Below are 11479 nucleotides of genomic sequence, written 5' to 3' on the forward strand. Positions count from 1 at the left end.
CGCACACAGCCAACGGCACCATCTGAGTCCTGGACCCAGCCACCTAAAAAACACGCTGGGCATGTGCGCGCACACCCAAAACCCACCCACCCGACACAGGTGCAGGGTGCTGCCCTCTTCTTTCTGTCTCTGAAAATATACTTTAGAAACATGCAGCTAATACACGCCTTAAGATAATGAGTACCAACAAAGAAGCCTAATGATTATGAAGTTGGATGGCACGAGATTAGTTTATTAGTTCAACTAAGGAAGAAAGACGTAACTCGCTAAAGGAAACAGAGCACTATATATCTGGATAGCCCACGAAAATCTTAAAAGGTATTAAACATACTCTTTAGTGAAAGACTGTTTAAACCTCTGCCGATAAGACAGAAAGCCCGTGTTATGCAATGTAAGGGTGTGTCAGTTCCAAAGCCAAAACTAACTTACCATCTTCTTGTGGGGAAGGATACGGATAAACGTGATGAGACGCTTTTGACTTTTCATCAGTGAATGTCCCCTGGGAAGCATATAAACACACATCGAAGTAAAACACACGACAGATGTGAGATACAAAATCTGCAAAATTTGTAAAAGCACTGTTTTCTTTATATTTTAAGACAACATATTTATTTTTAGCCAACGAAGGGGACAATGATTAACAACAGCAACACTGAAAACACCAGGACGAGCAGGTGGGTGGTGGTCCACCACCCGGGCCCACGTGAGCTCCACCTGCCCCATCTGCTCCTTGCATGAGATGGGAGGAGTTTTCTTGTGCTTTGGTCTCTCCCGTGAAATGGAAAGAGAATGATGATCCCTCATCTCTAGAATTCTACTAGGACCGAGTGAAGAGCAGTGAGCTAAGAATAATGACAGACACACGTAAGTGCTCAATCAATGTGAGTTGTTAACACATTTAAAATACTTGAGTGTAGGGCCAGCGGGGGGCATACTGGTGGGGCACTGGACTCCAAAGTGGCCTAACTTGAATCTCACACTGGGTGCATGTACGTGTGTGCCCAAAATCCCTAGAGGAGAATGGAGAAGGGACTGCAGAATGGCCATCTCCCCTGGGGGATGACTTCTCACTTTCCCTCTCTTCATCTCTCTCTCTCTCTCTGGTGAGCACCCGTGCACTATAGCAAAAACCTAAATTAAACAAACAAACAATAACAAAGCTTGAGTAGAGACCTGTCAGTGTTCAACAATGACAGAACCATTTTTTTAAAAAGAAGTATCTTAACTTAGGGGACCAGCAGTTAGCATAATGGCTATGTTGCTGGACTCCCATGTAGTCAACCGTGGTTCACATCCCGGACCCAGTGGCTTAAAACTCACGCCAGGCGCGTGTGCGTGCGTGCCCAAGATCCCAAGAGGAGAATGGAGGAGAAGGGATTGCGGCGTGGCCATCCCCTCTGGGGGGTAATTTCTTGCTTCCTATCTCTCTGTCGGGCGAGCGCACGCACCCAATAGCAAAAACCACTTAAAAAAAAAAAAAGAATTATCTTAACTTTATTTTATTTATTTATTTTAATTTGACCAGGGAGGGACAGAGTGAGAGAAAAGGAAAAAGCAAGCCGTCAGGTCCAGGACTCGAACCACAGTCGGCCATGTGGGAGCCCAGCGCCCTTAACCACCAAGCCACCTGCTGGCCCCAATGGCGGAACTATTAATAGCTCTTAAGATCTCTGACCTAAGATTCTACAAGTCAGTCAGACTGCTACAACGCTCTGAGGAGCACTCCTTGAAAATGATCGCTAACTCAGACTTGTGAAGCACAGCCCAGCCTGGCGGCACAGTGTGTACCCCACTGGACCAGAGTGCTGGCAGTCACACTCCACTACAAGCCCAGATCCCTCGGCTGCCCTGAGAGCAGGCTGTTCTGGGGACACCCAAGCTCCGGGAAAGCTTAAAGGCTGGAAAGAAGGAATCACTGCATGAGAAACCCTGCAGATGGGCTGCATCTCGCTGTCTTGCACACAGAGTCATAAAAAGTTTACACAGGATAAGGAACGACAGTGAAACATTCAGCATGAACAGTAGGAACGTGCAGCATGATTTGGCAGTAATAGGAACAAGTCATTTCAGCTCGGAGGCAGGACCAGCAAGTTAACTTGCCCCATTTCTGCGTGGGATTAAGCTACACTTGGTCACTCCAACAAGCAGGTACCCGAAGAGAAAAGGCTAGGTGACCCATCTGGCACCGAGATACCGGGGAGAGGGAAAGGACCTCAGACTCCCTGAACTGACACCGCCCGTTATACCTCCTTTCTTGCTCGCTGTGATGGCACACGTCAGAGAAAAACTGCACTAAACCCACATAATGGTAAGCGATACTAGAAACATTCACTCTCAGGGCTGGCAGATGGCACAGCAGTTAGATGACTGGGCTCCCGTATGGGCAACCGCAGTTCAAGTCCTGAACCTGGTGAGTTGAGACTTATGCCAGGCACGGGTGCATGCATAAACAACATCCCAAGAAGAAAATGCAGGTGAAGGGACTGCTGCATGGCCATCCTCCCCGGGGGGTGATTTCTCACTTTCCTCCTCATTGCCTCTGTCTACCTCTGCACATATGTGCACCCTATGGCAAAATCCTTAAAAATAGCACTATTTCAATTACCTTCTATCTGGACCCTGCCAGCTAATTTACCATGTCCTAGCTCTGGTTACAGCTCAGCAACGAGTAATCACAACCCGACACGCAGTTACAGGAGTGAGGTTACAAAATCAGCAGACACCAGTATAAGAGTCAAGGTGTATGAGGAAAGTAGATTTTTTAAAAATGTTTTCCTCAAACCACAAATATAAAAATAATACAAGTAACCGGAGAAGGGGTGGATTTACTCCAAGTAAAATCTGCAACAACTGTTATCACCAACTATCTTCCACTTTTCGAATCTCTGATGTTCAGATACAGAACACACTGGTCTCTGTAATTCTACATTCAGGACACTTCCCATAATAAGACTACAATGCCTCCAAATCAGTAGCTTTATTAAATGATACGTTAAGGGACCAGCAGTTAGCGTAATGGCTATGTCACTAGACTCCCATGTAGTCAACCACGGTTCGTGTCCCAGACCCGGTGGCTTGAACTAACGCCAGGCGCGTGTGCGTGCGTGCCCAAGATCCCGAGAGGAGAATGGAGGAGAAGGGACTGCGGAGTGGCCCTCCCTCCTGGGGGGTGATTTCTCGCTTTCTGTCTCTCAGGCAAGCGCACGCACCCTGTACCAAAAACCTCTCCAAAAACAAACAAAAAGATACGTTAGGCTAAAAATTGGGAGACAGGAAAAAACCTGGTGCTATAAGAACCCAAAAAGAGAACATTTTATTTAATGCAAATACATAAACGTGAAGATATAATTACTGACATCTATTAAACGCTACTTTGTTTTCTGGGTTTTTTCCTTCATTTAGTTTTCTTTTTTACTTTGAGGCTTACTACTTTCACACAATGCTTCTGAAGTGATCTTGTCTATTACCTGATGTCGTTTGATGATATCTTTCAATTTGTTGGCCAATTTCAGATCGATGTCTGGAATGAGGTAGATGTTGGGTCTGGACAGACAATTATTCTGAGGAAGAAAGAGCAGACTCTGAAACATCTTGGTCTTGAAATAAGGTCACATTATTTACGCATTACCCTACTGGCAAAAACTGGCACTTGAAGCCATGCTTTTTCAATTGGAACTGTGTCCTATGACATAGAATCTAAGTTTATCACAGAATAAGACCTCGGTGTTCAACAGGCCATTAAAACCGCCCAGGCTGCTTCCCTGCAGTGCTTCCAGCTGGACCAGAAAGGTGGCGCCATAACCTCAGTAAACTCCGCCACTGTTCAGCTACTGCACCGTATCTCTGCACTGCCAGGTTACCCTCCCAGCGTCTCACCTGAATTCACCGTAGCAGTCTAAAGCAGTGTTTTCACCTACATCTTTCACTTACAAGGGAAATATAGTTCTTTTTTTCCCCATTTCTAATCTTATAAATAGCAATGACTAGGCCAGCCCTGCAGCAGTGGTTAAGGGAGATAGCTCAAACCCTGGCCTCAGCAGCTCGACTAGCGCTCTGGGCACGTGTGTGCGTGTATGTCCCAAAGCCAACGGGATGAAGGAGCAGACAGGGAAGGCAGTATGACCGTGCCCACTGGGAGGAGCTTCCTCCCTCTTTTTCTTCTGTGCCCAGCACACATGCTCCCTCACAATAATTTTAGAAATCAAAGGGCCAGCAGGAGGCATGGTGGTTAATGCTCTGGACTCCCACATGGTCAACCATGGTCTCAGCCCAGACCCAGTGGTCTGGAAAACATATCTGGCGCACGTATGTTATGTGCCTAAAATCCTGAGAAAAGAATGAAGAAGGGATTATGTCATGGCCATTCCCCAGGGGCATAATGGTCATTTCTCTATTTCCTACCCTCTCTCTGATGAGCCCATGTGCCTTATAGCACAAAGACTTTAAAAAAGTAAAAAGAGGGGCTGGCAGGTGGCATGGTGGTTAAAGTACTAGACTCCCACAAGGCTGGCTGTGGTTCAAGTACCAGACCTGGTGGCTTGCTTCCTCACTGCCCTGGCCACCCAGTGAAATTAAAAAAAAAAATAATTGGGTCCGGCAGGTGGCGTAGTGGTTAAAGGCACTGGATTTCCACATGATTGACCATAGTTCGAGTCCTGGACCTGGCAGCTTGCTTTCTCACTCTCTCTCTCTCACTCTGTCCCTCTCTGGCCAAATTAAAATAAATAAAGTTAAATAAAAATAATTCTTGAAAAAAAAAAAAAAGAAAATAACAGAATGAGCAACTGCTTGTACTGAACAAAACGAAGGCTGATCACCAGCAGGCTGGGTGAGGTCAGCCAAGAAATCGCCACAGGCTACCTCAGCAGGGATACAAACGAGAAACCACAGTCCCCCTTTGCCTTTGGTAATCAACCAAGCCAACACTGGAACTAAAAGAGGATTAACGAATGGAATTTTTAAAAATGTAACCTTCTGAGTTACCTGCACCAATGTTTTCTCAATGTTCATAAACATTTCAACATTACGATCCATTCGGGACGGATTCTGTAGGTCAAACCTACGCCTAAAAGAGAAGGAAATCATTAATTTGTCTCCCACCTTAAGCCGAGTGGAAACTTGTCAGTGCAAATGAATCACAAAGCTTTGAAAACTAAAATAGTACTCCGTAAAATGTCTGAGGGTGTTTTCTCACTATTCTAAGAATGTACAGTGCCAACACCTTCATGAGAGAGAATGCTGACATCTACCAGGACCAGCTGCAGTTGCACGAGTAGTGGGGCACCGCTAGGTGATGCTGCAGTCACACGGGGGGCCTGTGTTCAGGGCCCAGGCCACCCTGAACACACTGGGTGTATCAGAGTATACCTATGTCCTGGCAGGCTGGGATAAGAGGATCCGGTGTGCTAAGACCTGTCAGCATGAAGTCAAGGAGCTGGACTCCCACACGGCCGACAGTGGTTTGAGTCCCAGACCTGGTAGCTTGCTTTCTCACTTTCTCACTCACTCTCTCTGGCGAGCGTATGTGTCCTACAGCAAATTAAAATATTATAATAGGGGCTTGCAGATGGTGTGGTGGTTAAAAGCGCTGGACTCCCAACCGCGGTTTGAGCCCCGGACCTGGCGGCTTGCTTTCTCACTTTCTCTATATATCTCTCTCTGGTTAAATGAAAATAAATAAATAAAGTTAAATAAAGTTATTCTTTAAAATAGTAATAAAACTAAATAAATAATTACTTTAAAACTTTAATTTTTGAAAACCCTGTCTGGGTGCCTATGACTCTCTCTGACTCTTTTTAAGTACTATCTTATTCAACTTTATTTATTTTGATTGGATCAGAGAGGGGCAGAATGGCTGGGGCGGCAGGGAGTAGTGACAAAGCAAGACACCAGGTCTGGGATTGGAACCGTAGTGAACCATGTGGGAGTCCAGCACCCTTAACCACCATGACACCTGCCCACCCTGTCACTCTTTCTAATAAAGAAAACTTTAAAAAAACAAACAAACCCAGGACCAGCAGTTAGCGTAACGGCCATGTCGCTGGACTCCCATGTAGTCGACCGCAGTTCGCATCCCGGACCAAGTGGCTTAAAACTCAACGCTGGGCGTGAGTGTGTGCATGCCCAAGATCCCGAGAGGAGAATGGAGAAGGGACTGCAGCGTGGCCATTCCCCCTGGGGGGTGATTTCTTGCTTTCTGTCTCTCTGTCTCTCTCTGTCTGTCTGGCGAGCGCCCTATGGCAAAAACCTCTCCAAAAAAAACACAAACAAACCCATCCCAGTCAAGTCAAAATGACGCACCAGTTCCAAGAACTACCTCCCATTCATCACACCTAGGGAATGGTAGACCTTACAGAAAGGTGGCCCACAGATCCAAACCACATCGCAGCATGCTTCAGGTATACAGGAAGCCTATCTGCTTTACATGTACCTGAAAACCACCTGTTCAAATTCAACAACGTTCTCTCACACACAAAGGAGAGCATGCTGGGCTGTAAGATAAGCGCTGTAAATACACAGAGGGGCAGGCATTCACAAGAGGGAGAGGGGAGGGACAGAAAGGGAGAAACAAGGTGTGGCCATGCTGCAATCTCTTCTCCGATTCATCCAGATTTGGGCGTGGGCAAATTGTACGTGGTATGTTTTACCAGCTGCCATGGCCAGGAATCAAACCATGGCTGGCCATGAGTGAATCCAGCTCCCTTACCATCTAGGCCAGAGGTGGACCAACACGCAGTGCTTTATTGACAAAGCTGACATGGCACAGAGTCACTTCTCTTCTATGAAACTACGTAACATGGCAACACAAGTGCTGTGCTGTAATAATCCCTTCCCCTCCATTCTCCTCTCGGGATCTTGGGCAGGCACGCATGCACGCGCACCTGGCGTGGGTTTAAGTCACCAGATCCGGGACTTGAACTGCGGTCGACTACATGGGAGTCCAGCAACATAGCCATTATGCCCATTGCTGGTCCCAAAAACTACTTTTTTTAAATAAGACTTAAAGTCATATAGGTCAATTTCAATACAGGAAACTTGCTTAGATACTGATTCAAACAAGATATAAAGAAGCACTCATGAGAGCTGGACCCAGAGCACAGCAACTAAGCCCTGTGCAAAGGGGGCAGATCCCACAGGGCCGCCTGCAGTTCAAATCTGGTCGGTGCAAGCCCCCGCCGGTAATTACAAATAAGTAAGTAGTATGGCAAACTCGAGTTTCCTGATTCACAGTATGCTACCTCAGCAAGAGAGTTTGCTGTTGTTTTAGCCGCGAGAGCACATGTGCACTCACGAGAGACAGAGAGAGGAGAGAGGGAGCGAGCAGCACCACCGGGGTTGGTCATGGTGCAATCCTCTTCCCCTCATTCCCGATTCCAGGCATGCATGCACGTGGCTCCAGGTGTGTATGAAGCCACCAGAACCAGGATTCCAACTGTGCACAGGGCGAATGTTAAGAAAAATTTAAATGAGGAATTCAAGCAAATATGGTATAACTTTCAGTCAAAAGATTTTATTTGACCTACTTTGAAAGGACTACGAATATTTAAATAAGTTTTGCTTTTTATGGTATGAGCTATTATAAATAAGGTCAGGGCCTGCTGGTAATGTGGTAGGGAACGTGGGTGGATCCCACATGGATCCCAGACCCAGCGGCTTGATAAACTTGCTGGGCGAGTGTGTGTGCACGCCCAAAATCCCAAAAAGAGAATAGAGGAGAAGGGATTTTATGGCCACCCTCCTTGGGGAGGGTTATCTCACTTTCTCCCTCTCCTTGTCCCTCTCTCTCTGCTGTGAGCATAAGCACCCCCTGATAAAATTCAAGAAAATAAATAAATGAATAAAACCTAAACAACCAAGTCTTAAGATACAACGGAATTGTTTTTCTGTTTCTAACTTACTTGTACACATCAGAAAATAAAAATGGGACCAGCAGTTAGTGTAACGGCTATGTCGCAAGACTCCCATGTAGTCGACCACGGTTCAAGTCCCGGACCCAGTGGCTTAAACTCACACCAGGCGCATGTGTGTGTGTGCCCAAGATCCTGAGAGGAGAATGGAGGAGAAGGGATTGCGGTGTGGCCATCTCCCCTGGGGGGTGATTTCTCTCTTTCTGTCTCTCTGTCTCTCTATGTCTTTCTTGGGATGCAGCAGGCTGATCACTGACGTAATTAAAGAAACCATTCCTGCGGGAGTCCCGAGCTACATCCCGACATACTCAGGCATGCCCTTGATCCCAGATTCAAAGATACCCTGGGGAGGTACTAGCCCAGAGCTGGGCAGGGGATGAAGAAGCAAGAAGCCACCTTGGATCACAACTCTCATGCTCATTCAAGCAACTTGACAGTAGCTAGTAAACACACAGCCACATGTGGAGACCTCAGACAGAGACACATGTAAGCCTGGATCCCTATCAATAAATCATACAGACTTGTCCTACTTCAGGATCCAAATAGTTATACTCACTAGCTATAAAGCACTGATTAGCTTTGGTTTTTCTTCCAGTTTTATAGGCACATGCACGTTTCAGAGAGAGAAAAAGAAAAAAAACATCGCCCGTGATGGCCACACTGTCATCCCTTCTGCTCTTAGGATTTTGGACACACGTGCACATGCGCCAGGTGTGTTTTTCAAGCCACTGGGTCTGGGACTAGAACCGTGCAGTTGATCATGTGGAATCCAGCAGCTTTAACCTCCACACTACCTACCGGCCCACTTAGCTTAACTATTTTTTTTTTTAATTTAGCCTTATTTAATTTATTTACTTGACGAGAGAGAGAGAGACAGACAGACATAAAGTGAGAAAGCAAGCCTCCAGGTCCAGGACTTGAACTGTGGGCAGCCATGTGGGAGTCCAGCACCTTTAACCATCAGACCACCTGCCAGCCCCACACTTAATTTTTAAACTATACAAATTGCATGTGCGGAGCCAGCAGGAGGCGTGGTGGTTAAGGCACTGGACACTCCCATATGCCCGACCATGGTTCAAGTCCTGATTTTTTTCTCTTTCCCCCTCTCTTTTTTCAAAAAAAAAAAAAAAAAAAAAAAAAAAAGAATAAAATTAAATAATTATTTTTTAAAATTATATGTGTGTTCTGGAAAGATGCTAAGGTTATAAAGTACACAGACATGACCAAGCTGAAACTACAAGTACTGCAAGCCCGTGTACTCTAGCTCCCCATCACAGTCTGGCAAGACCACCCTTACCAGCCCTGAACACCTGCTAGTCTCAGAAAAAAAAATTTTCAAAGAGAGACTTTTGTCTAGGACGTGTGCACTTACCAGAGAGACAGAGAAAAAAGTGAAATCACCCCCGGGAGGTTGGCCACAACACAATCCCTTCTCCTCTCGGGGTTCTGGGCACACATGCACCCATGTCCAGCCTAAGTTTCAAGACACTGGGTCCAGGACTCGAACTGCAGTCAGCCATACAGGAGTCCAGTGACCTAAACATTACGCCATCTGCTGGTCCCAGCAGCTGAACTCCCTTGAGAAAGAGGTCCTAGAGGGGGCTGACAGGTGGCTTGGTGGCTGGGGGTGCTGGAGTCCCACATGGCTGACTACGGTTCGAGTCCTGAAGCTGGCAGCTTGCTCTCTTCTCTCTCTATCTATCCCTCTCTGGTCAAATTGAAATAAATAAATGAATGAATAAATAAAGTTAAATAAAATAATTAAAAAAAAAAAAAAAAGAAAAAGAAAGAGGTCCTAGAGTTCAAGAAAGAAAAGGGGCCAGCAGGTGGCGTGGTGGTTAAGCCACTGGACACTCCCCCATGGCCGACAGGGTTCGAGTCCTGGACCGAGGGGCTTGCTTTCTCACTTTTCCTCTCTCACTCTGTCCCTCTCTGGTCAAATTTAAATAAGTAAGCAAACAAATAAACAAAGTTAAATAAAATAATTCTTTTAAAAAAAAGAAAGAAAAAGAAGAAAGAGCACAAAGAGACAAGGCTAGAAATGGGAATGGGCTCACGAGGGCAGGGAAGCACAACTGCGGGACAGCGGCAGGGATTCCAACCTGTCTCCACACGGGCTAGAACGACCTGTCCATCTCTGAGCCAGGTTCCTTGCATCCATGTCCCAAGGAGGGCAGGCTGGACGGCCTGAAGACTTAGCTCAGTTAAAACTGCCAGCAGTGGGCCAGCTCCATGGCCTGGGGCTAAGGCAGCTGGATCCCACGTCACTGACAGTGCAGTATGAATCCCAGACCCAGTGGCTTAAGAACCACACTAGGCAAGGGTGCACGTGTGCCTAAGATCCCAAAAGGAGAAAGGAAGAAGGGAGTGCAGCCTGACCTTCCCCCCGAGGCTGGAGCGAGCGCTTGCTCCCCTGTCTCTGTGAGGACTGCACACGCCCTCTCTCTCTCACAGAAACTATCGGCTTTGACGACAGCACATTCTGGGTCTGTGATACTGACGTGTCTCCCGGCAGGCCCACCTTCTAGTTCACTAACCATGCACACCTTCCTGTTACTGTCCACACGCTTACTTATGAAAAACCCACCTCGGAAATACAATAGTTATCTGATTTGATGTTTTTTAGACTTAGGAACGAAATACATTTGAGCTCTAGATAAAACATATACATCGTACACTGCACTTAGTTACCACGATTACAGAATTCTCTTAGTACCATACAAAAGGAACAGGATTTGGCATTCAATAACAAATATGTCAAAACATGCAAAAATATAGACTTACCATCCCTGTTCGTTTTTGTACTTGTAAGCAGCCCCCAGAATGTGACACAAGGTACCTCCAGCTTTGAAATCCATGAAACATTTTGCCTAAAAATGATACAAATTACCCGTGAGAAGAGTACAAGTTCTGCCAGAGTAACTCTGGTCTGAATTCTAAGTTGCATGAGCTCACAAACAAACAGTAACCAATTTAATTATGTCCTTAAATATATATTTTGAACAAACTGAAGTATAAAGAAATTTTCTCTACAAGTAGATACGAAACTTTTCTTTTGTTTCATGACTAAGAGCCAGTTGGTGGCATGGTGGCTGGATCGCACATGGCCTACTGCACGGCTCAAGTCCAGGCCCATGTGAGCACGTGTGTGCCATCCCTCCTGGGGGTACTTTTTCATCTCTCTCTCTCTCTCTCTCTCTGGTGAGCGCATAAGCCCTATAACAAATAAAAATGTTTAAAAAAATAAGAATTTTTGCACGAAAATAAGAGTTTGCATGAAAATGAATTTGGGATCATGGTTCTCATAACAAGCTCAGTACGAGAATTACCCAGATTTTAAAAAGTGGTGGAGCTGGCAGGTGGCGTGGTGGTTAAGGCCAGCTGGGCTCCCACATGGCCAACCATGGTTCGGAGTCCTGGATCTTGCAGCTTACTTCCTCACTTTTCCTGTCTCTCTCTGGACAAATTTGAAAACAATACTACTAGTAATGAATAAACTTTAAAAAAAGAAAGTGGTAAACTAGTCAAGAAGTAGAAAGCTAGAGTCGGACACCCACAGGGCCATGACTCTT

General features: G+C 46.0%; 1 protein-coding gene across 3 annotated transcripts in view; it reads right to left on the reverse strand.

Moving 5' to 3' along the window:
- Positions 1-11479, reverse strand: part of SMARCC1 (SWI/SNF related BAF chromatin remodeling complex subunit C1) — a gene marked incomplete at its 5' end in the record, with an annotated part of 117774 nt that overhangs the window by 99770 nt on the left and 6525 nt on the right. For all 3 annotated transcript variants that reach the window (XM_027769294.1, XM_027769295.1, XM_014585195.1), the window contains 4 exon segments: positions 430-499; positions 3468-3560; positions 4984-5065; positions 10692-10777. In XM_027769294.1, the coding sequence (XP_027625095.1) occupies positions 430-499; positions 3468-3560; positions 4984-5065; positions 10692-10777 (331 nt within the window).

Source organism: Tupaia chinensis, unplaced genomic scaffold (assembly GCF_000334495.1).
Source record: "Tupaia chinensis unplaced genomic scaffold, TupChi_1.0 Scaffold149184_1, whole genome shotgun sequence".
NCBI lineage: Eukaryota > Metazoa > Chordata > Mammalia > Scandentia > Tupaiidae > Tupaia > Tupaia belangeri.